Here is a 27,149-nt window from a genome sequence, read left to right as displayed (position 1 = left end):
GAGATATATAGCTATAAACACAACATGAGATCACGACACTGGTATCGGTATTCGGTATCGGTATCGGCTAACACAGAAATTGAGGTATCGGGATCGTATCGGAAGTGAAAAAGGTGTATCGGGACATCCCTACTTGTAACGTTACGACCTGAGTCTCCCTGTTTCCCATTCTGCAATATCACATCAAGATCCTACACATCCATAGCTCCAATCATCACCCAATTAAAACCGTTTGACCGCCAGGATTAATTAATCTATCTATCGCGCATTGCCAATGTTTTGTCGCGCGCAACCCTTATTTTTAAGAGCCAAATATCCGTAACCGGATGTTACAATGGCAAAATGCTGTGTGTGGTGTCTTCACCGGTTGTTGTTCTCTCGGTCGGTGGTGAAAAAACCCGACCGCGATTATCACAGAGCCTTCTGTCGGCCGTTAAAAAACCTTGTTTTCACCAGAAACGACATTCATTGCGCCGATTTGGAGATACAGGCCATTGAAAGCATCACATAGACTGCAAGTGGATGGGCGCATCTTCAAAATGGCCGTGGCCACTGTCCCACTTTGACTGTTATGCTAACGAGCGGCAGCTAACGATTCGATCTGATCAAAACATGGATTACAGAATATAGAAACGTAGTCTATGGTTCTGGCGGGCTTCACGATTAATTTAATCCTACGGTTACTACGGTTCTGGCGGGCTCCGTGTTAACCTCTCCATCAAACAGGGACAGGTCCCTCATGATTTCAAACTTTCCAAAGTAACCCCCCTGCACAAAAAGGAAGCAAATTAGACCCCGGCAACTACCACCCGGTTTAGCTCCATCTCGAAAGTGATGGGAAAAAATAGTCTATGAACAGGTTGAATAGTATCTTGCCACAAAAAAATAACACGAATTCAAATCTGGCTTCAGAACATCCCACTCTACTGACACATGCCTCCTCTATTTGAGCGACCACATTAAACACGAGGAGGATGCTGCAAATACTGCGGCATGGTCAAGCTGGACCTCCAAAAGGCTTTTGACGCACCGTGATCCACTCCATACTGGTTAAAAAGCTAAAATCAATTGGTTTTGACAGCAACTATCTTGGTACCTGGTTATGATGAATTGAAAACAGTCGACCCTCTTGTAAGTGCAATGCCTTATGGTGTCGTCCACTCACAGTTAATAGTTTTTGTATTGAGTTGTGCTTGAAATGTACTGAGATTCTGCAAACTGTTAAAGGAGCATTCAGTGATTTGGGTGATTTGGAAAACCCCCCTGTTCACGACCCATGGATCATTGGACGACCTGCTCTACCTCCTGAGCCACAGTCGCCCTGATTGGCGGAAGGCCCCTCTCTATCCTGATTGGATGAAGGCTGGGCCACCTAGCCAAAAACGAAACCTAAGGTTTTTTGACCCCCAGGGGTTAACTGGGGACAGGGAGGAACTCCTTATATGGTCAGCACACTCTATAATAGGGAGGATTATCACAACAAAACAACAAAAATGTGATATTTGAATTAAGTGAAATCACTGAATATACCTTTAATATATACTTCAATCAATCAATCAATCAATCAATCAATCAATCAATCCACAGCACCTCAAAGGCCCTTATAACAAGGCTCCAGACTTCCCAAAACAAACTGGCCAGGCTACTACTTGGCCTCACTTCCCGAACCCACCTCACCCCTGCCCATTTTGACAGGCTGGAATGGCTTAGGGTTGACGACAGAGTACAGCATCTTGCAATGGGACTGGGCCACAAGATTCGCTACACCACCAAGATACCCGCATGTACCTGTCTAAATACTTCCTTAATGTCAACGATGTCCACACCCACACCACCAGAGGGAGTTCAACAAACCATGTGGCACAAACAAGGGACTAAATTAATTTCGCTCCTATGCCACCAAATTGTGGAACGCCTTACCAACAGTCATTAAGACATGTGAATCCCTTGACTTCTTCAAAACCGCTCTCAAAGGGCACCTACGGACGGCTGCAATTCGAAACCAAAATCTACACTAATTGCTGAATATAGGAGGGCCTAGCGCCCCTCAAGAAAATCACACTAGTGTGAAGTGAGGGGCGCCTTAGTATACTAACTAATATACTATCTTGATAATGGGCTTAAAAGGAACACTGCAGTAGACAGATACAGAGATCTCCATTATGGGCACAGAAGGGATGTGTTCAACAGGTATACTCTGACAGAGCCACTGACCCCATATGACGAACTCATGTAACACATACAGTAAGTAGAGCAGACCTGTTATCTTAATTGGCCTGCTTGTTCTGTGTCTTTTTTGCAGGTAATTGCAAGACTCCTGCAGGCAGAGCATTTTACCTGTATGTGTGTCAGACTTGAGAAAGAAGATATACCATCCCACTCTCTGCTTTGCTCCCCAGCAGTAAGCAGGCATGTTTTCTATTTGGTTTGTTACGGTGTTGCGTATTTCCCTTCACACTCCAACACCTTTGTAGGTGGAATTCTTTCCCATTCTTGCTTGATTTACTACTTCAGTCGTTCAACAGTCCGTATTTTGCGCTTCATAATGCGCGACAGGTCTGGACTGCAGGCAGGCCAGTCTAGTACCCGCACTCTTTTACAACGAAGCCATGCTGTTGTAACACGTGCAGAATGTGGCCTGGCATTGTCTTGCTGAAATAAGCAGGGGCGTCCCTGAAAAAGACGTTGCTTGGATGGCAGCATGTGTTGCTCCAAAACATGGATGTAGGCTACCTTTCAGCATTGATGGTGCCGTCACAGATGTGTAAGTTGCCCATGCAATGGGCACTAACACACCCCCATACCATCACAGATGCTGGCTTTTGAACTTTTGAACAAATTTTGATTTCCAAAAACAATTTGAAATGTGGACTCATCAGACCACAGCACACTTTCCCACTTTGCGTCTGTCCATTTCAAATGAGCTCGGGCCCAGAGAAGGCGGCAGCGTTTCTGGATGTTGTTGATGTATGGCTTTCGCTTTGCACGGTAGAGTTTTAACTTGTGGATGTAGCGACGAGCCGTGTTAACTGACACTGGTTTTCTGAAGTGTTCCTGAGCCCACGCGGTAATATCCTACACAATGATGTTGGTTTTTAATGCAGTGCCGCCTGAGGGATCAAAGGTCACGGGCATTCAATGTTGGTTTTCTGCCTTGCAGCGTAGAAGGTTCTCCAGATTCTCTGAATCTTTTGATTATATTATGGACTGCTATTCATTATAGCATATACAGTATATACTGTATAGTAGGTTAGAGATGGTTATGTCTAGGCAAGGTTTGGTTGGTGTGGTTAAAGATAACCTCGTTCCCACTTTGCAGTTTTACCTCCATCTCACAGACTGCAAATTCACTCCCAATCTTCCGCCGTAGTCTGAAAACCCACCTCTTCAGGCTCCATCTTAGCCCGTAGCACTTGACGTACTGTAGCAAAGGCTAAATTTATGTAGGAATAAACTTGCACCCTGATTATAAAATAAGGGCTGAAACTGTCTGAGTTGCTCCAGTGCCTTCCTTTCTCCTGCAACCTGTCCTGCCTCTGAGATGCACCAGACTGGAGGCGCGGTTGGAACTCCCTTCTGCTAAATCTATGTAATTTAGATAGCATTTTATGTATAGACATAGCACTCTATAGTGTACGCTCGTAGCTTTAAGGTGGTTGCACACCGGCCGCGTTTTTCGGAAAACCGATGGAGAAACGCCGCTTAAAAATCCGAATTCGCGCCCGGTGTGTGGAGTCCTTTACTGTACAGATATTTTTAGCTCTTAGCTTCGATGTGTTCCCAGATTGGGCTATATGCGAGACTAGGTCAGGGCAGAGGCACAAACAGACTATTCTGTACTGCAATTGTACTGCACTGTCCATTTGAGTGAAGGGAATTGTCACCACTCTCTATTTCCATCACTCTACAGTAGGTCAGGGCAAGCATCTGGGAGGGTAGGTAGCCCGGTGGTTAGCCGAAAAGATTGTGTGACCCAGAGACGAAATGTTTTTATAATCGTCATGGGGGCCCGCCCACACTGCCCCCCCCCCCCCCCCCCCCCCCACGTCGTCATCTGGTAGGCTACTCCTTTTCATTGTGAACAAGTAGCCTAAGCAGAGTACAGTACTGTATGCATACCCACCTGGCAGGTGAAAACAAGATTAGCATTTGAATGCCTGATCTGCATGTGTACAAGGGGACAGGCAAGAGGCAACGCGGTCCACCCCCCACCACCCCCCGCCCCGGACAGTGAGGACAAGAGGTGTTAAGGTGCCAGACTTGGATGGGCGCGGTACAAACGGGACGAACCGACTAGGCGAATATACTATACAGGTCTATTTCCTCATGGGGGCTCGAGCCCCGCCGCCCCCACGGAGAATACGTCACTGGTGTGACCTCAAACTCCCAGATTTGGACCTTTTGGAAATTGAGTACCAACATGTGTCGTCAGGTGTTATTGTGCTGAAATGTCAGTCCCTGCCTGATTTCCTCCCTACCTAATAAATATGTATTGATTTGTTTGTTAAATAGTTTATTTTGAAAGCCCTTTGACCCGGTTCAACACCAGTGGGTAGACAGAGTGCCCATGTGGCTGCCTTTGACCTTTAATGATGGAATGAAAAACAACAGATAAATGCCAGCACTCCGCGGGAAGGTATAAGCCCTGTTAAATGAGCAAATACATGCAGTCAGTATTAAGTCTGTCTGTCACGATTCAGTGACTCTGAAGACTTCTTTGATAGCTGTGGAGAGAATAATGAAAATGAAAATGATTTAGATGTCAGACTAGTAAAAAGGGAAAACACATCTCTGGTGCATTTACTTCATAAGACCATGCTGTGTTTGTCCCAATAACAGAAAACCAGGAGTGAATCCTGAAATGTTTTCTTAAAAAACCCTGCTCAAATTTTAATTGCACCTCAGGGACTTGATCTGAAGTTAACTGAACGAAATGGAGGACAAACAAAACACTTCCAGCTGTTGACACGCATACATTTCTCATTCTATTTTCCTTCAAAAAACAACACTGTCTCAGCACTGTGATATATTTAATGTTCCTTTGCTCTCTATTCTCCCACTCTAACAACTGTAATTGTGTGATGTGACTAAAGTTGATTGTGAATCTAATACTTTTAACCTTCCTGTGACAGACATTTCTCTGGCAGTTTGTATTGAATAGATCTGATTTAGCACTTTCAGAGTTCAGGTTCAGTTTCTGTCCTTCAGCTGCTGATGTACTGTAATAACTGTTGTCAAGAAGTGACAGCATTAAATCAAAGAATAATTGCTATTGTGTCTGTGTCCTTTCAATGACATAATGCTATAGACATGAGATCATAGGACTGTCAATAGTTAGACAGATGGAACCCTTTTACGCCCGGTAACCATGACAACTATCTTAAAAAAGAAGTGTGTGGGAGACTTGATAGACATGAAAGTGGTTAGGGTGCATACAGGGTTAGGCAACCTTTGGCAGCGGTGCCAACATTGGCACAAAGAAGGGTGATCACTGGCAAACTGGCATAAGTGTGAGAGACATGGGGCTCCATTTTCGTGACCGCTAAACCCCTTATCCCTAAACTTCTTTGCCTTTTTTACTATTTTGCAAAACATTTTTTAAAGTTAAAATGGCCAGTCTACAAGCTCACAACGTGTCAATGTAGATTGGCTAGTTGAACTATTCAAAAATGTTTTTCAAAATAGTAAAAAAAGGCAAAGAAGTTTAGGTATAAGGGGTTTAGCGGTGACAAAAATGGAACCCATGATTTTTCGTTTAAAATAAACTATTTCAAAATATGTAGTCACTCACATTTGTATGTACATTACTTACTTACTTACTTAATCCTCTTCGTGCTAGATAGCACATACGGTCTTCACCAATGAACGCCAATGCTGTCTGTCTACTGCCATGCAGTGCTGCACTTATGTGGTGTCATTAAAATTAATGTTGACATTGCACACTGACTAGAAAATAAAAACATCCTATAGCCTAGAGTGAGCTTTCAGGTTCCACAACATGCGTGCGTGTCTGTGTGTGTGTTTGTCTCGCAGGAGGCCTGTGTGGAGTCTTTCCAGTGTGGGTGAATTTGGATTAGCATTTATCCATGAGGATTCCATTGTGACTTTGCCAGCACAGCTGCCTGGTAGAACACACACTGATCTGTTCTCCTTCCACAGAGACCCAGGCAGGTGTGTTTTATGAAGGCCTCTACTGATCAGTGGTGTAAAGTAAGTACATTTACTCAAGTACTGTACTGTACTGTACTTAACCCATTTTGACCTGAGATCAGATTCTAAAAATGTCTGTTTGAAAATGACAGTTTTCTGAAAAAGCTATGTTTCTATGTCAGTCGTAGCAGACCTACAAGCTTGTAGTGCGCCACTCGGTGGCGCGCTATGAGCTTGTAGATCTGCTATTTTTCAATAGCTAAAGCATAACATAATGCTAACACCAAAAGGGGTTCCCGCCCAAAATGGGTTAAGTACAATTTTGAGGAATCTTTACCTTACTTAATTTACTCCACTACATCTCAGATTACTTTAACTCCGCTACAATTATTTGAAAACTTGAGTTACTAGTTAAAGAAAGGAAAGCAGGTGCGCTCACTCTGGAAACTGCCCTTGGTTAAGGCAGTGGGTTTTAAATATAACTTAACTCATAAACCACCAAAGTGGAAAAAACGGCACTCCAAAATAAAATATGAGAAATTCAATCTGAGCCAGTCTTGCATCTTTTATTTTGGTGTGTTCCACTTGTGTTCCACTTTGGTGGAGTTTAGTTACTATAGTTACTTTGTAGATTGTGATTTCTACATTAACCACTTCTGCCCAATACATTTCGACCATTTGAAAATAGCCGATCTACAAGCTCACAATGTGTCGCGATGCAATTAACACATTGTGAGATTTCACTAGTTTGGGTCTTGAGCAAACGTAATTTCTTTTTTGGGTCTTTTCATGGGTTTAGTTTATGAACCACTGCAGTAGGCTATACACACTCACTATGACTCTCTAGAATGGAGGACAGGCAAGTATTTGATCAGAGATGACTTGAAATGGGAGTGGTGGACAAAACAAGGTACATGTACAGTACTGTATGTCTTTGACAGCCTTGCCATCTGGAGAAAAGAACAGAATTCATCAAGAGATGGAGTGGACTGAGAGGTCCGTGACCATGGACTCTTGCCCTTTTCTACATCAACTGTCAGTCGTGGGTTGTTAAAGATTCTCTGAGCTGTGTGTGCGTGCGCGCGCGCGTGCGTGCGCGCGCGCGTGCGTGCGTGCGTGTGTGCGGTTTAAGTACTGTATAAAAATGAAGCCATAGGGTCCTCACAAAAGCATCGGTGACATTTTGTTCCTCTGCTGTCAGAGATTGCCTGTGTGTCCAGATTGTGTATGCCAACAGAAGGACAGACTGCAGAATGTGCAGATGGATGCAAAGCACAAGAGTTCTTAAAAAGTTCTATACCTTGAGTCAATGTCACTGTGGAAGGAGATATAAGGTGGCCAACTTAAAAGAGGGTCCAAGGCAGCTCTGTCCAGTAGAAGTAGAAAAATCCTTTATTCCATTGATTAGTTAAATGTTAAAAACAAGGGTTAAAAACACGACCAACGCGTTTCGGCCTGCATGGGCCTTCATCAGGGTCAACTAAAGATGACTGTTTGACACGCCATTAAGTAGTGCCAGTAATCAGCATCTCATTAGATCACATGACTATACATCATCATCAGAATAATGCAGAAACGACAAACACCTGGGTGTGCACACCTAACTATTACAGCTCATTAGCAAACTGAAATTTACGTACAAAAACCAGAGAATAATCAAATGTAAATACAGTATATAAATGGAGAAAACTAAAAAGGAAAAATAAAAGTATAAATGTTGGTATGTAGTACTATGTATGAGGATGGAGGAGAGGAATAGAGAGAAGTCACTGTAGTAAGAACGGAACTTTTACAAGAAGGGAGAGAAATCAACGTCATCATTTAGGCCGGGGAGTACTGTAGCTTTCAGAGTGACTATCCAAAATGTCTCTCTTTGGAGGAGTTGTTTTAGTCTGTCACCCCCTCTTACTGATTTGGGGATGGTCTCTATTACCATAATTTTTAGGTTGTTTGGATTTGTGTGTCCGGCTACCTTATAGTGTTCTGCCATTGGGTAGTTTGGGTTTCCCACCCGTACAGCATACTTATGCTCAGCCAATCTGTCTCTTAATCTGCGCCTGGTGCGCCCAATGTAGAAGCAGCCGCATTCACAATGCAGTCTGTACACAACATAAGTAGAATTACAATTGGCATAGTCTCTGAAGTGGTACGTCTTTTGAGTGGAAGGATCAATAAAGCTTTTCGTTTTATGTTGGAGCAGTGATTGCAATTTCCACACATGAAATTTCCCACTGGTCGTTGAAGCCAGGTCTCTTTGGAGGGGGGAGGTAGATAGCTCCTTACAAGCTTATCCTTCAGGGTTGGAGCCCGTCTGAAAGAGAAACAGGGGGAGTCGGGAAACACAGGTTTTAGGTCAGGGTCGCTCTGTAAAATACCCCAGTTGTTTTTTATTATGCGTTTTATGTCGTGAGCAAATGAGCTGTATTGAGTGGTAAAGTAGATTTCAGAAAGGGTTTCATTACCACTAATAAAGGGTCTGCCTGGTGGATTGACTAAATCCTTATGGATTTTGGGTAACATGTAAAATGAGGCTAGTCGAGGGCTTGGTGGTAGTAAGAAGTCGTGTTCCTTGTCAGTTATCCATTGTTCCTCTCTAGCAGTGTCAAGAAGTTCTTCATAGGGCGGTAATACACAGGGTTATTTAGTTGGCGTAAAGCCTCTTGGATATACTGGTCCTTACCCCATATCACAGTGGCGCCTCCCTTGTCAGCCATCTTAACCACCAAGTTGTTGTTGTTCTGAAGTTCCAAGATTGCTCCGTTCTCCTCTCTTGTCACATTGAATTTCTGTTGTCTTCTGGTCCCATCCTGAAAAAGTTTTTCCACATCATGAGTGACTTTTTTAGTAAATGGTAAATGGATGCAGATGGATGCATACAGAAAGACTTTCTCTGCAAACAGACAGACTTTCTCTGCAAACAGACAGACATTGTCTGCGAAAAGACAGACGTTGTCTGCAAACAGACAGGCTGTCTGCAAACAGACAGGCTGTCTGCAAACAAACAGACTTTGTCTGCAAACAGACAGACTTTCTCTGCAAACAGACAGACTTTCTCTGCAAACAGACAGACTTTCTCTGCAAACAGACAGACTTTCTCTGCAAACAGACAGACTTTGTTTGCAAAAAGACAGACGTTGTCTGTGAACAGACAGACTTTAAAACAGACAGACTTTGTTTGCAAAAAGACAGACTTTGTCTGCAAACAGACAGACTTTGTCTGCAGATGGACATGTAGTGCTGTGCGCACTGTGTAGGAAAAAGGTTGCTTCTCACAAAGTGACACAGCGGAGAGTGATAAAGAAAGATCTTCTCTCCCATGCTGTGTTTGAAAGTAGCCACTGGTTGTCTATGGCAACTGTGGCCCCAAAGGTTTTACAGTATAGTACATAACCGCAGAGCTATACTAATACTATACTATACAGCGTAAAGAAATAAAGGAAAACAACGTAGTCATCTTTTCTCCCTTTGTCTCATGCACTCTGCCTCTCATTCCACCTTTGAAGAGAGAAACGGGAATAGACCATAAACTCTGTGACATGCCACACCGTGTCAGTCAGTCAGGTGTGATTAACGTGTCCGAAATGACAGCCTATAGCTCATTCAAGTGTATATTTAACCCATTTAGGCCCGAAAAATTCTTCTAAATCCTCCAGTTTTCTGAAATAAATATTTTCACGATTTTTCAAAAATAGCAGACCTACAAGCTCGTAGCGCGCCACTCGGTGGCGCGCTATGAGCTTGTAGATCTGCTATTTTTCAATAGCTAAATTATAACATAATATTTAAAACACCAAAATGGGTTCCCGCCCAAAATGTGTTAAGGACAGCTAGCTATAATTGTGTGTATGGGGCTGTTGCCAGCTATAGGTACCCCCTGAGAGACGGCATGTAAAGAACTGTTTGAGCTGAAAGATCATAGTCTGAGTGTGTCGACAAAAATAATCTGTGAATTTGTCAGCCGCCTGCTATGGTCCCTTTGTAAAGTCAAATCAATATTTCATTGCTGTACATTACATACAAAAGGTAAAAGTAATTATACATATATGAATATGCACATGCAGTATATACTGTATTATGTACAATATCATTCACTGTGAAATTAATTCCACACACAAAATTATGAATGCTTGCTTCATCATGGACTTTAATATATAGAAAAGCTCAGGCCAGCCGTAATGCCATTTCTGTTGTCTGAACTCTGAACACATCCATCAAATTGAAGGGGAGGTTTATGGCTTGAGTAAATTGATAATGCAATTAGGGGGAATTTGAATTCAATTTGACTACTATCCCCTCTGACCATGCCAAGACATCTGCTCCTCAGAATCACATCTTATACAATAATAGAATTATGTTGGTCTGTTCATTTTGTGTCTCGCTGTATCATCCCACTGACCCACTCGTATCTTTATACTCTGGTCCAAAAGTCCAAAAACTTTGGCCGTGCATTTTTACGGCTGATCCCTCCTTCATAATAATGATGACTGTTAAACTTGATATCAAACCACTTTCCATGATCTGAATATATCATACTTGTTGGTGATTCACATGCAACACATGTGAATCATTTAGCTAAAGATTAGCCTGAAGTATTATGCTGGATTTTGTCTAAAATGATGGCTATGGGGAAAAGTTAAATTAAGCCAATCCTACCCCAATATTAATCAGTATTGATTTATTGATTCATAAAAAATATTGCCCTAATTTAAGAGAAGTCTATTATGCATTAATAACATATTTGTAATGCATTATAATCTGCTTATTATAACTTATTATAACTGTATTTAATTACAGCTCTAATGTAACAAGAGGCTCAGCTTACCATGATGTGGAAAAGAATACAGACAAGCAGCTTGTTATAATACAGTCATTTATAATACTGTCCCGACTCCCAAGCAGGAGATCTCGAGTCAGGGGTGGCATGGCTCTAGCCTGGCTAATAAGCCAGACTCAAATCACACTGTCGTAGGCAATTTTTTTTTTTGCCTACGGCTTATTCGGTCTGGCTTATTAGCCAGGCTAGCATGGCTCAGCTGTAGAGTGGCCTGTAGAGAGGCCGGATGGGAACACAACATTCCCAGTTCGATCCGGGGCTCCCCCAGAGTGTCCTTGAACAAGACGCTGAACCCCTAATTGCTCCCGATGTGCAGGTTGGTGCCTTGCATGGTTTGAATGGTTTCCTCCACCGTGAATGTGCATGTGAATGTAATGCACAATCATTGTAAAGCTCTATGTAAATGCACCATTTACCATTTACCACTATTTACCCTAAGTTCCGTTTCATAGGTAACATAGGTGTTTCTCAAGGTACAGTAAGTTCTCTGTGAGAAACCTTTGTCAATTAACTGAAATAATGACTTTGTGGGAGTTCAGACATTTGTTGTCGCAGTAGGTCGGTCCTATAACTTGTTCTACTGTTCAAGTTTAGGGCTGCATCTATAAGAATTTCACCTCACTTTTTTATGTGATTTCACAAAAAAATGTGGTTGATTGATCGATTCTTGCTCAGGGACACTTCGACGCGTAGTTCGGTGCGGAAGGCAAAACGATGACCTTCTGATTACCAGAATGTCACCGGTTTGCCTTCTACTCACTAAGCTACGGCTGCCTGCACATTGTACTGTGTAGTTAATTCCCTATACGCTATAACTCTGCTAAATTATATATGTTTAACCGGGGAATGAACCCCATTCATTCGTCATATGAAATGAAAAAATCACACACGTGTGAAGTGTTTCCCTATGTTCCATCTAGATCACTGAGGCCAGCCAATCAAATGCACCTTGTCATCCCTATAGAGCACCGAAGTCTGACTTTCAGTAGAGGGCACCAACACACAGGTTCATGTATTTTTTTATTTGCATTGAAATCTCCATAGGGCGATTTTAGGTCGCTTCATATAAGAACTGTGTTTGAAAAATAAACCGACCACCCCGGCCTTTCTGTCAGGGGAGTGGCTGTGCGTCGTTAATGATGTCCATTCATATTTGATACAGCCAGTTTCTGGAGAAAATGGAATTAATGTGGCCGCAAAAGCCTTGAAACTACATATGAAGGCAATGTTGCTGCTAATATACGTCACGCCCAGCTGTCGACACCTTGCGTTTCTGAGATTCCTCGTTGACGTAAGCTCAGCTGGTGACTAACCACGAAACATTAAATATCAATAAAATAAAAATAAAAATAAACGTAATTGACATTCATTCTGCGACGGGCAGATGCAGCCACCCGCCTACCCGGAAATGTAGTCTCTGGGTTGTTTGACTCGTTTCTAACTCTTATTTTGTTACTCTTTGGGTATATTTGTACATTTCCACCTTCAGTCGATGCTTCATATCCATATGATTGAAAAGGCTGGGGTGATCGGTTTATTTTTCAAACACAGTTCTTATATGAGGCGATCTAAAATCCCCCTATGGAGATTACAATGCAAATAAAAAGTACATGAACCTGTGGACTGCCGCCCTCTACTGACAGTGACGTCAGGACTTCGGTGCTCTATAAGGCAAGGTGTGAGAGAAGAGCCTTTTCAGTCATTGCTTCACTGTGGAACCAGCTACCTAGCTGTGTCAGGCTGGCTCCAACACTACCTGTTTTTAACATTTTGTGCCCAAGACGTCTGTGGACGTCTTTGGTATTACCGCACGGGCAGAGCCCAAGACGTCTGTGGACGTCTTTGAAAAATATATATATATATATATATTTTTTTTATTATTATTTTTTAAATAAAAAAATCTAGACAATGATTTTTTTTTTATACGTGGTGCCAAAGTTTGTGTTTTCGCCATTGAGAATGCATTTGGCGTTTAAATTAAATAACTCAGAAACTATAAAACATTTCAAAGTAAAAAGTTCCAGCATGTGTCTCCACAGTCAGCTGAATTGTAAAAAATCACACCCGTGTGAACTGAGTGGTGTAAGGTCTTATATAGCCTGATCAGCTGTGGTCTGACGTAATGTCTGAGGTAATGAAATCACACCCGGGTGAACTGGGTGACCGTAGCAACCATGCTCATTTTTTGAGCACAGACAGACAGACAGACAGACTAACAAAGCCAGTTGTAGGAGTGGTTTACACCACTCAAAAATGTGAATGGATTTTCTAGGTGAAAGTGATTTTTGGGCAGTTTTGCGTCGGCTCTCAATGTGTTAAAACTCATTTCTATTCCCTGACTTTTAAACCGTGATTAATGTGTACTCCTGAGTGTTTGATTTTATCGTATATGTTTTTATTACTGTATTGTATTATGTTTTATTACTGCTTTGCCTAATTGCACAGCACTTTGGTCAACTTTGTTGTTTTAAATGTGCTCTATAAATAAAGTTGGATTGGAGTTGGAAGTGAAGGGGCGCTAATTATATTAAAGTCTAACTCATGTTGATTAGGTGATGTAATGGTGATGTAAAACAAACGGTGCCAACACAAACATGAAATTCTATTTATTGTTAATGGCATTTAATGTTTGTGTTGGGGACAAGATGACGTAAGTTTTCCCTTCATTATCAATGGCGTTTTTAAAACAAACATTGAACTAAAAACAAACATTAAACCTGTATAAGGGGCTAGCACCCCTCATCAAAATGCCAGAATGTCATACCATTACGTTTCAACCTGTCCAAAAGGGACCACCTTTACCCACCAAGAAATGTACAATATTCCATCCCTGAGTCACACCCTACTCTCCCATAATAATGCTCGTCTTTACACTATTATGTTCCAGGTTGTGGAGTAAACTCAAATATGAGTTACAAAAGTGTATTGCCAAGAATATCTGCATCTCACACGTGGGGGTCACACGAATAATAAAAAGTGTTCATTAAACGGCTTGTTTAAAAATGGGCCGTTACAAATTCACTTTTTATTTGTAAGTTGTAACTACTGCAAAGCAGTTGGATCTGTGTGCTCTGCACATGGTTGCTGGTTATATAACCTAATGTAGAACTTCTTTGAATGTAAGCTTCTATCTTGCCTTCACTGTAAGATATGCTTTGTGTGAGAACATCGCCTATAAAAATTATCAAAATGCATAGCTTAATTTAGACAAGACACCCACTTACACTGCTGTGCAGGTTACATTGTCTGCTGTTTGTTTGTTATGTTTTGTTGTTCATCTTTAAATGGCAGAGCTAGAGCATTAGCTCATTAGCAGGGTGGGGTTTCCTGCATATGCTTCTAATCCACTGTGGGAAAGAACTCTTTACACTGCTAGCACTTAACTGGGAGTGCTACGATGGCAGAGATAGCACATACTACTGTATACTTTATAATATTGCTCTGTACTCTGAGAGTGTGTGCGTGCGTGCGTGCGTGCGTGCGTGCATGCGTGCATGCGCGTGCGTGCATGCGAGTGTATCTTATACTCAGCCAATTAAGCCAGCAGACTGCATCATTTTGCCTAAGATGAGAGTGGAGTTGGTGAAGTTATATAATGTATTTGTCACGGCGTGTCAAGGGGGAATGCTAACACGGTAGCAGCCAGTCAGAACCACAGGGGAAGGACGCAACCGGAGGCGGAGAAGGTGCAATTCAATAAATGTAATGAATAACATAGGAGGTACAAGAGTTTTGGATGGGAGAGATTTAAGAGAAGCCGTCCAACAAAGACAAACAAAGCCACAGGCAACATTCTAAAATAATACGAAAACAGAGCCTGAGACAGAGCCTGAGACAGGGCCTGAGACAGAGCCTGAGACAGGGCCTGAGACAGGGCCTGAGACAGGGCCTGAGACAGAGCCTGAGACAGGGCCTGAGACAGAGCCTGAGACAGGCCTGAGACAGAGCCTGAGACAGGGCCTGAGACGGAGCCTGTGACGGAGCCTGAGACAGAGCCTGAGACAGAGCCTGAGACAGAGCCTGAGACAGGGCTCAGACAGAGCCTGAGACAGAGCCTGAGCCTGAGACAGAGCCTGAGACAGAGCCTGAGACAGAGCCTGAGACAGAGCCTGACACAGGGCTCAGACAGAGCCTGAGACAGAGCCTGAGACAGAGCCTGAGACAGAGCCTGAGACAGAGCCTGAGACAGGGCCTGAGACAGGGCCTGAGACAGAGCCTGAGACAGGGCCTGAGACAGAGCCTGAGACAGACCTGAGACAGAGCCTGAGACAGAGCCTGAGACAGGGCTCAGACAGAGCCTGAGACAGAGCCTGAGCCTGAGACAGAGCCTGAGACAGAGCCTGAGACAGAGCCTGAGACAGAGCCTGACACAGGGCTCAGACAGAGCCTGAGACAGAGCCTGAGACAGAGCCTGAGACAGGGCCTGAGACAGAGCCTGAGACAGGGCCTGAGACAGGGCCTGAGACAGGGCCTGAGACAGGGCCTGAGACAGAGCCTGAGACAGAGCCTGAGACAGAGCCTGAGACAGAGCCTGAGACAGAGCCTGAGTTCCAGACCCACAGGAATGCGTCCAGGGGGCCGGGCCGGTTCCGGCGAGGCGCCCCGTGTCCGAAACGGTTGAGAAATGACAGAGTTACCGTGTGGGGGTCCCTCTACTGTACTGTACTGTACTGTACTGTACTGGCACACTCAAAATCATCATATATACAGTTAATATGTGTGTTAGGTTGCGCACAGGTGGTGAAAAACAACCATGCTGTTTTCGTGCTCAGACCCACCCAGCCACCCACACACATAGCTCCGTAAGGGAGTTAGTCCGGAGTCTTAGTGAAAGGATAGTGCAATTGCGGATAAAAGCGTAATTTTTTGCATGATGTTTCGTTAGGGTCAGTTATTGAATTTTAGCCTAGGAGCCCTTGTCAAATATCTATTTTAAATATCAAATTGCAAGACTATTATTATCAATGAAATATGTGAAATATGTGAAAATCCGCCTAGTATTTTTCAGACTATATACATCATAAAATGATCAGATTATTTCCAAATGTGATAAAGTTGACTTATTTTGACATTATTAAAGTCACAGAACATGAAATATCATCAATAACACCTTTATTGCAATGACGAATACATACAAATGAACTAGAACTCGACCGGCCATCGGACGGTCTCGCGCCACACCATCCAGGTGGCCAGTTGTCCGGGTGGCCACTTGTGCAGGGTGCCCACTTGTTCAGTCAGACTACATTTTGGGTGCGATACTGAACCATACTGTAGCGTACTGTACTGTACCATACTGTACCGTACTGTACAATACTGCACTGTACTGTACCATACTGCACTGTACTGTACCAGACTGTACCGCACTGTACCGTACTGTACTGTACTGTACTGTACTGTACCAGACTGTACGTTACCGTACCGTACCATACTGTAATGTACCATACCGTGCTGCTGTGTGCGTGTGTGTGCGTGTGCATGTGTGTGTGTGTGTGTGTGTGTGTGTGTGTGTGAAAAAGGGAGGGGTCGGTGAATGTGGAAATTGTGATATAATTTGCGTCACAGCAAAATGTTGCACAATAACAGTATGGCACACAAAAGCAATATTTGTACAATACATATGACAGGTGAGCGGAGGCAATGTAGTGCAGATGGATTCCTGTGGCATGTAGAATTATTTTGTGCTTCTTCTGTCGTATATGTCCTTAGACCTTCAGCTCCATTGCAGCAAACCAGTCCAGTGTGTCATTGTCTAGGTCAATTAAGCCTTGATCACCATTTGGTGGCCGGTATGTGGGGCAGCTGGTTAGCACGTGTTCCACAGTCTGTAATGGATCCCCACATTCGCAGTGGGCACTTTCTGTGACATCCCACTTCTGCATGGATGCACCAAAGCGTCCCACACCCGTCCTCAGGTGGTTGAGGGTTGTCCACTCCCTGCGGGGGAGGTGCTGGCCAGGAGCATCTGTGAGATCCTCGATGTAGTAGTGAAGCCTGGAAGGATCTGCTGCCTTCCACTAGTCTCTCCATCTTGCCTTCACCCAGGAAGCCTTGGAGGTGTCGGCTGGTGTTGTGCCGAGCAGTTCCTGGGCCTGTGTGGCAAAGGGCCGCCGGGACTTGAGACACGTACGCTGTGGTGTCTCCGTGACGACCTTGTGGAGGAGGTGAGATTTGCTCAACTGTGCCTTCCGAGTGAGGGCCAGTGTGGCTGCTTCTCGCCTGACCTCTGCTGGGGCGATTCCAGCAAGGACTGGCAGTTGGTTGGTTGGCGTGGCTCGTAGGCATCCAGAGACCATGTCCAGCTTTTGGATATGGGGGCTACGGCTCCAGGCTGAGGCACAGTATTCAGTGGCAGGGAAAACTAGGGCCTCGGTGGAGATGCGCAATGTCTTTGTGGTGACTCCCCACGTGGTGCCAGCTAGATACCGTATCAGTGCGGCACGGGCGGTGGTCTTTCCCTTAACACTGTCCAGGTGTTGTTTAAAGGACAGTGTTCTGTCGAGCTTCACTCCAAGGTATGTCGGTGAGGACTGGGACTGTAGCCGGGCACCGTCGACCATGATGTTGATTTGGCGAGTTGCTTCCCTTTTGTAGAGGTGGAACATTGTTGCTACAGTCTTCTCAACACTGAGCTCCCCCTTTCCATTATAGTACAAGGATATGCATCATAGTGTGAAACATGTTATAGAGCTGTGCTTTCTGCCTAGCTGTCACAATTGCATTTGCAAAGTGGGGAACAGTCCAAATTTGCATTACTGCATTTTCAGGTACTACACTACAGTCACCTTTACAGGTGCATGTAAACCTGTAATGGTCAGCCAAACTGGCACCCATGACCCTTCTTCCTTAACCCACACATAGTTCTGTGGAGAAGGAATCACTTGGTGCAGGCTTCGTGTGCTGGTGGCCCAGATGCCCGCTTGGTAGACTGCAAAAGCCTAGGGGAACCCAAATCTCGAGCCCTGCCTATGCTTCATGCATATTCCGGTTGTGACACAACATATGCCTTAATAGCCGGGGAGCCAGTCACCCAAAATTGGCGGACCTGGCAAGCCTATGATGCTGCGACAGAAACATTCGTCAATCTGGCAAAGCATCCCTTCCAGCAACTAGATGTTGACTGCCAGCACTTCCGGGAGCTTGAAAGACTGACAGTAATTTTGTACGACAAATCCAGTCCTTTGAGCTCCATCAACGAAAAAAGAAAATAACTCTTATGTGAACAAAATCGAACGATAGAGAAATTACCTCCCACCCAGGGTGCACTCACATGTGAAACGGGCAGTCTACCAAGCAGGCATCTGGGCCACCAGCACACAAAGCCATCAAATGATTCCTTCTCCACAAAACTATGGGTGAGCCAAGGAAGAAAGGTCATGGGTGCTAGTTTGACTGACCATTCCAAAGGTTTCCAGAGCTTGCAGAGAGCTGATCAGATGCACCTGTAAAGGTGATGTATACCTGCAAATGCAGCAATGCCAATTTGGACTGTTCCCCACTTTGCAAATGCAATTGTGACAGCTAGGCAGAATGCGCACAGCTCTATAACATGTTTCGCACTATGATGCATATTCATTTGTATTCTTCATTGCAATAAAGGTGTTATTGATGATATTTCATGTTCTGTGACTTTAATAATGTCAAAATAAGTCAACTTTATCACATTTGGAAGTAATCTGATCATTTTATGATGTATATAGTCTGAAAAATACTAGGCGGATTTTCACATATTTCACATATTTAATTGATATTGATAGTCTTGCAATTTGATATTTAAAATAGATATTTGACAAGGGCTCCTAGGCTAAAATCATTTAGCATGACGTAAAGAAGCCTCATACAAAATTTGGCGCTTTTATCCGCAAGTGCACTATTCTCCTAAAAAAGTGCACTAAGCCTCTGGACTAAGTGGTTGCACCACTCAAAAATAAAATATGTGTTAAATAGGTATATGTTCTGATGGCAATCATTGCTGTCGAGTAGCAGAAGTGTCTCTCAGGATACCAATTTCTATTAGGAGATAATCAACCAATCAATCTTTATTTCAGACCCAGGGAGATCCATATCACAATTAAACAATACAATATAACAGGAAATAAAACATTAAAAAATTAAATGCACATATCCCACACTGTTCAGTTTCTGCGCCAATGGTTCCACAATCTAGATGAGAACCTAACTGAACTGTGTGTAGAGTCCGTTATGACAGCGATGATGTCATTTATTGACTCAGATGCCCTACACATGAACCTGTATACATAACATTACGTAGCACAGCAGAGCAGGTAGGTACCCCGACACTAACAAACATCTGACTTGCACTGGAGCTTCTTGGAACTCTCATGCATGTGCCTTAAACCAAATGACATGTCCGTGAGTGCTGGTATTCTCTACTTAGAGAATTTCTTGTAAAGTTAACTTTCCTCGACCGCGCACTGTTAAGCGAAACTAAGACATTGGAGTCGTGCGGGCGTTCTTGCTTTAAAAACTCTCAGCAGCAGCCAGTCATTGTAGCTGGCCACTGTGAGTCGTCTGATGCTGCTTTGTCTGTGGCGACACCAAAGGTGCGCAGTATACAGCGGTGTACAGAAGGATCTAAAGAGCGATAACTTGGTACTGAGCACATGCTAAATTTGCGACACAGCATGTTTGCTTGGTCATACAGCTTCCGCCGCTGTTCATAGAGAGTATGCACTTGCATAAAGTGAATGACAAATCGAGTGGCAAAGTGAGTTAAACATTGTTTAATTAACTTTGTTTAATGCAATCACATTGGACCTTTCTGCTTGGATGTATGGGCTTTCAATGCCAGAAAGTCGTTTTTTGCCACTTAATAGACAAATTCACAGAGGCATGCCTGGGTGCGGCCATTACTGAGGTGTACCATTAAGTGCAGCAGCACTGATTAGCTACACCTGGCCTACGGAGCACCTGCTCCATGGATTACACCTCAGAATTCACAGAGGGGTGCCCTGGGCGCGGGCCCAGGGCACCCCTCTGTGAATTTGTCTATAGGTGTTCCCGCATAACTTCCGGGTATGATGTCACACGCATACCCTCTATAGATGTCCTTGTCATCTGAAAGGTAATCACATAGAACTCATACAGGATGAGGATAATGGAACTGATGGGAATGAATGAATGAATTAATTAATGGATTGCTTGTGGCTCGTGTAGACCATTATATCCAAAAAAAACATGTTTTAAACATTTTAACAACGCAAATTTTGTATCCCTATGCATGAAAAGGTTTGAGAACCACTGTGGTAATTTATCACATTGTACGTCGCTGTGTAGATTCTTCTGTCTGTTTCTTTTGAACCGTTAGGGGACTGCCTGTCCTCAGACCAATGTAAGGATGAAAGAAGTTAATCTTTTAAATTGCATAATGAATGTACGCCAGTGCTCTGCTGCAGCGAGCGGCAGGTGGCAGCGAGCAACTTTCCCTGTTCCTTGTTAGAGGTCGGCTCATGCTGTCCTGTCTATGGAAGCAGGGGATAATGACCCATGTGAGATATTTGCAGCATATATACAACTTAATTAAAAGGTCACTGTGTGTGTGTGTGTGCGTGCGTATGTGCACGCGTTCATGCTTTCGTGTGTGTGTGTGTGTGTGCGTGCGCTTGCCACACTGTGCTCCGGCACCTACTGTACACACGTATGAACTGCACACTCACGGTTTGTTTCTATAGCAACTAATGTCCTTTTTACACTACAGGGACAGAGACGCACGCACGCACGCACGCACGCACGCACGCACGCACACACACACACATCACACATTAAGAGTGACACACACATCACACACTACATAATCGTGTAGTCACTCTTAATGTGTGTCTGATGTCTTCTACTTCGGAAGAGTCCTCTTTGTAGATCCCTGGAACGTGGTGCTGCTTCAGGCCGTCTTACAGATTACCTAGACAAATGGACTGAGAGAGCATTGGTATAGAAAGCTCAGCATCCAATGCCCTCCAGAGAGAGAGAGAGAGAGAGAGAGATTTAACCTCCGTTTACACTTGTTCAAGAAAGATCCCACTAAAATACATAGACAATACTTACATAGACACCCATAATTAGAAACACATCAAAACCAGTAACTCTTGAATCAATGCTACACAAGACATCCACTTGCCTTCATGCCTTGCCACATCTCAGCAAATACTTCTAGACATCATTTTATATTCAGACTCTATTCTGAGAGACAAGCTGCTAGCTTCGACTGACCCTGCTCCCTGGATTTTGTTACGCCTTGACAAGCCAGTGCTCATTTTCATCTGCCCGATCAAAAAGTTAAGCAATTCTACCTGTTTTTTTTTTTTCATGTATTTATTTATTATATTTATTTTGCTGCTTTGTACTTTGGCTGCTTTGTACTTGCATCATTCAGCGGCTTTTGGATAGAAATGATTCAAATGAAACCGATCCCAGCCACTTTTTTATTGAAGTTTGAGACAGGACAAACAACAGATACATAACAATTACAAAACAGATACAGGACAAAACAACAACACCAGTACTCAACATTCATGTATAAAATAAAAAAGTCTGAAATACAATGTAAAAAAAACCACAAATTGTACATTAATGAAATCAACTAACTGAAATAAAACACAAAAAAAATACAAAAAATACAAAAAGATAAATAAAAATGAAGGGGGGGGGGGGGGGGGGGTGGGAGATAGATCCCAGCCACTTTCACTGCAGAGGCTGAGTGTCTGTGACTGTGACTAGCAGATCGTTGACGCTTGTCGATGCATCAAGGAAGGCAATTATGTTTCTGTACTATCAAATAGGTCTACGTCTATTCTAAGTTTAGCATCTGTGTCAGCACGTTGTGACAAATTGGAATACAAATTCCAAGTTCCAATGGCATCTAAATGTTTGGGAACTGATTTGCATGCATTACATGACCTATGGTGCCCATGAAAGCCTTTGTGCTGTAACTTTCTCCTTGCTGTGCTACAGTATAGCCACAAGTCAGACATAACCGATGATTTTGTGAAAATAATTGCCCGCTTTGACAAACGATCCTGTCGGCATCATGCCATTAACAAGGCACAAATGAATTAAATCTATGATCCATGCCTTCATTTCCCACTACCTGGGACAACAGTGCTGTGAATATTAAAATAAGAAAAGAAAAAAAAATCTAACAAAGGCATTGGGTTATTAAACAATATGTTTGCTTGTCAGGGTACATCTGCAGTGTACTGTATTTACATACAGTAAACATGTCCAAGGCACCAGTTATGAATCATTTTATTTTCTCAATAAAACAATAATAAATACGGTACAGTTACCATTGTTCATTGTTACCATTGTTTACCGACCATCAATCTGAGGGTCTACCCAGGGTTGTCTATACTCTGTCTGCATGGGAATTTAACCCATTTTGACCTGAGATCAGATTCTAAAAATGTCTTCTACATCCTGACAGTTTTCTGAAAAAGCTATGTTTCTACAGTATGTCAGTCGTTCTTCGATTTTTCAAAAATAGCAGACCTACAAGCTCGTAGCGCGCCACTCGGTGGCGCGCTACGAGCTTGTAGATCTGCTATTTTTCAATAGCTAAAGCATAACATAATGCTAACACCAAAAGGGGTTCCCGCCCCAAAATGGATTAATTCAAATGTCAGCTTTCAAATACCACAGGGTCCTGTCTACCTCTATCAGAGGTGGAAAGTATAGTACATTTACAGATGCAAATGTTGTACTTTTCCTCACTATATTTGAAAACTTTAGTAACTATAGTTACTTTGTAGATTCGGATTATTATTACAAAACATACATTAACTCACTTCAGCACTATATACATTTTGGGCATTTGAAAATAGCCGGTCTACAAGCTCACAGTGAGCTTGTAGATCTGATATATTTTCAAAAGATAGATTTGAAAACTTGAAATGGGACCTTCTGTATAATGACGTAGCCTACTTTTACTTTTGGTACTTAATACATTTTGATGCCACTGCTTTTACTCAATTCCGGACTTTTACTTGTCTGCACTGGGATTTAATTAAAATGTCAGCTGTCAAATCCATGAGGTCCTGTCTAGTCTACCTCCATAATCAAATTCAAGTCGGCATGTTTTATTGATGACAAGGTTTTGCTTCCGCTGGACTCTGGTCAAGTGGCTGGAGGGAAACGACAAACAGTAAATAGGATGTAATTTATTTTCCAAAGCATGATTTATAATTCAATAACAAAAGCAACACCCACAACAATCAGATTATCAGTCAATTAACAGGGGTTCTCAACGTTTTTGGCCGGGGACCCCCGAAAATGCTTTGGCAACGTCTCGGGACCCCCGCCCCGCCCCCTCCCGACCCCCAATATAAATTGACTGCTACAATAACCTTAAACCATTTTGGGCGGGAACCTCTTTTGGTGTTTTAACCATTGTTATAATTTAGCTATTTAAAAATAGCAGATCTACAAGCTCATAGCGCGCCACCGAGTGGCGCGCTACGAGCTTGTAGGTCTGCTATTTTTGAAAAATCGCGAAAAAAAAATTAAATGTTTTTTTTATTTTTTTTATTTGGGGACCCCCTAAACTAATTTGGCGACCCCCCGAGGGGTCGCGACCCACGGGTTGAGAACCCCTGAATTAAAAAATAGTTTATGGGCTACAAGCTGTATGATTATAGCTCAAGCCCCAAAAGAGACTGGGACCCAAACTAGTGAAAATAGCAGATCTACAAGCTCACAATGCGATGCTTCGTGCCGTGTTGTGAGCTACTTCTTAAACGCTTGTTTTCTAATTTATGAAATCTCTTAGATTTATTAATTTATTTATTTATTCATGAAATTCTTTTGAAAAATAGGTTATTGTGTATGTGCAGGTTATTGGTGCGTTGCATGGTTTCCTCCACCATCGGTGTATGAATTGAAAAGGGTGGACCCTATTGTAAACAAGTGTAATGCTTTATCAATCAATCAATCAATCAATCAATCAATCAATCAATCAATCAATCAATGTGTGTGAATGGGTGAATATAATGCACAATCTATGTAAAGCGCGTTGGATGAAAGCGCTTTATAAATGCACCATTTACCTTTTACATCATGGTACCTGTCTGTCTGTGCACTGCAGCATTAAATTACCACCACCTGTCTATCTACATCATACCTGTCTGTCTGTGCACTGCAGCATTAAATTACCACCACCTGTCTATTTACATCATACCTGTCTGTCTTTGCACCACAACATTAAATTACCACCATGTCTATCTAAAAACATCATACCTGTCTGTCTGTGCACCACAACATTAAATTACCACCATGTCTATCTAAAAACATCATACCTGTCTGTCTGTGCACCACAACATTAAATTACCACCATGTCTATCTAAAAACATCATACCTGTCTGTCTGTGCACCACAACATTAAATTACCACCACCTGTCTATCTAAAAACATCATACCTGTCTGTCTGTGCACCACAACATTAAATTACCACCATGTCTATCTAAAAACATCATACCTGTCTGTCTTTGCACTGCAGCATTAAATTACCATCACCTGTCTATCTACATCATACCTGTCTGTCTGTGCACCACAACATTAAATTACCACCACCTGTCTATCTAAAAACATCATACCTGTCTGTCTTTGCACTGCAGCATTAAATTACCATCACCTGTCTATCTAAAAACATCATACCTGTCTGTCTTTGCACTGCAGCATTAATTAAATTACCACCACCTGTCTATCTAAAAAACATCATACCTGTCTGTCTGTGCACTGCAGCATTAAATTACCACCACCTGTCTATCTAAAAACATCATACCTGTCTGTCTGTATACTACGGCATTAAATTACCATCACCTGTCTGTCTACATCATACCTGTCTGTCTACTCTAGGGGTGCACTCACACGGTTAATGCAATTCTCTGTGCTCGTTGGATCAATGCTGTGTTGTGTCATGGCCGCCCAATGTATTTCCAATGGAGGTCACATGGTTTGACACAACATTGTGTTGTATGAGGGGGAGGGGCGCAGTCGAATGCACCCCTCGGTCCCCTCCCCCTCACACAACACAATGTTGTGTCAAACCATGTGACCTCCATTGGAAATACATTGGGTGGCCATGACACAACACAACAAGCATCCAACGAGCACGATAATTGCATTAAAGGTGTGAGCTCAGCCTAGGGCTTCGTACACACCTTTCGGACACACAGATCTGTCCGACCGACCACTGATTACATTTTTATGATTTGATGCCTCCATGTCCCACAATGCTTTGCGCGATTTGGGCGGTGCTACCATACGCGGAAATAGATGCACATATGTTCAGTGTAGTTTTCTTGACTGCAGCAGCAGCTAGCGGTAGTTTGTCGAGGCCGTTTTTCACACTCAAAGTTCACTTGGAAGGTCCGGATCAAGGACCAAGGACCAAATATTTGCATTTTGATTTTGGTCCGTTTGGTGTTCACACTGGACTTTGTAAAGCGTACCAAATATGTAAACAAATGACAAGCGAACCAAATAGTGAAAAAAAGAAAAGAGGTCATTTATGACGGAGGGAAAAATAACATGAGGGGGTGCGGGAAATCACTGTCTACAGGGCGCAACCTTCAGTCACACAGAGAGAAGAGAACAGCAACATGAATCATGATTGCAGCAACAACTTGAAATTGCATTCATTCTTAATAATTATTTTATTAGCCAAATAAGACAACAGATGAACAGAGGAGCAGGTGTTTGAACAATAATGTGCTTGCTGCTGGTGCATACAATTCACCGGAGACGTATAGCATATACAACAAAGTATCCCCGAATCCCGATAAAAAGGACTTTTCTTCCATGTGTGCACCTTAACCTCATTCGATATAGGCCTATGTTATTTCTGCGCATCAAATCGACGGGCATTTCCATGTCATCTTATGGTTTAAACTTGAAGCCGTGCTGGTCAGTTAAGCTTCAAGTCAGAACAGCTCCGCTGCAGTTGACCTATATCACGTCTTTTGCTATAGTGATGTAATCAATTAATCATTTAGGACCACCTGTGTAGCTTATTTAACATTTGCTCCATTGGCTCTTTATGCGTGCGGCCGTGCGCTAGAGCGAGACAGGATGATTTTAAATATTTCTCTGTCTGCGTCTCTCCCATAGAGCTATAAAATATATCGGGTCTCTCCCCCCACATGTGCGCGCGTCATAACTTTGCGTGGTGGCGGTGGCGCATGCTTAAAATAAACAGATCTACAAGCTTACATCGTGTACCATACCGTAAGTACCATTCGTGTCGATAACTTGTACATCTGTTATATTTGCGCATGTGAACCTCGTACGCTGCCATTACATTTCTACTCTAGGCTACTCATAGACATATATGCGTCTACTATTAAAATCAATAGTGATCCCCGTAAAAAAAGACATGCTTTTAGAACTAATTATTAATGCAGCCTCACAACTGCCGAGGCCCGACGGCTATTTTGGCTATCGTCCTGTATTTCTGTATATAGAATAGAACTGGACTCACTCACTGGAGACAGCCGTGCGCAACTTGGACTCTCCAAGTTACGCACGGCCGTAGCCAAAAGAAGACATACAAACTAGCGATATAATAGTCTGTGGTAACTCAGAAGACTACAGCCTAAACCCCACCCAGTGCTGTCAAGAACGGAAGTTCTCTCCTATTAGTTGGCGGTTAAAAAACACCTTTCTGTCCGATCTGAAGTCCCACCCTGTTCGTTGGCTGTTTTGACTACAAGGTGTCCGATGTGTTTGTTGTGCCCTCCGCCCCCACATCGGACAGGTTTGTCCGATCAAACGACGTGACTCCCATTGAAAATGAATTGGAGCAGCAATCAAATAGCAATCAGGCATCGCACACGGACCAAACATTTGTTCTTTAGGTGTGTACGCAGCCTAGGGGTGCACTCACACGGTTAATGCAATTCTCTGTGCTCGTTGGATCAATGCTGTGTTGTGTCATGGCCGCCCAATGCATTTCCAATGGAGGTCACATGGTTTGACACAACACTGTGTTGTATGAGGGGGAGGGGCGCAGTCGAAACACAGTTGAAAGCCATACAACAGACCCCTCCCCCTATGTTGTGTCAAACCATGTGACCGCCATTGGAAATGCATTGGGCGGCCATGATACTACACAGCATTGATCCAACGAGCACGAGAATTGCATTAAAGGTGTGAG

At 43.1% G+C, this 27,149-nt stretch overlaps 1 protein-coding gene across 7 annotated transcripts in view; it reads left to right on the top strand.

Annotated features, from left to right (window-relative positions):
* olfml1 (olfactomedin-like 1) overlaps positions 1-27,149 on the top strand; it is a 113,920-nt gene that overhangs the window by 61,351 nt on the left and 25,420 nt on the right. For 3 of the 7 annotated variants that reach the window (XM_079500993.1, XM_079500999.1, XM_079500995.1), the window contains exons 2-3: positions 2,303-2,401; positions 6,160-6,210. The exons of 2 other annotated variants lie outside the window; for them this stretch is intronic. In XM_079500993.1, the coding sequence (XP_079357119.1) occupies positions 2,303-2,401; positions 6,160-6,210 (150 nt within the window). The remainder of the gene's footprint in view (positions 1-2,302; positions 2,402-6,159; positions 6,211-27,149) is intronic. 2 more of the 7 variants (XM_079501000.1, XM_079501001.1) reach the window with 1 other exon arrangement.

Source organism: Electrona antarctica (assembly GCF_951216825.1).
Source record: "Electrona antarctica genome assembly, chromosome: 5".
In the NCBI taxonomy this organism is placed as follows: domain Eukaryota; kingdom Metazoa; phylum Chordata; class Actinopteri; order Myctophiformes; family Myctophidae; genus Electrona; species Electrona antarctica.
This window is presented reverse-complemented; position numbering and strand designations above follow the sequence as displayed.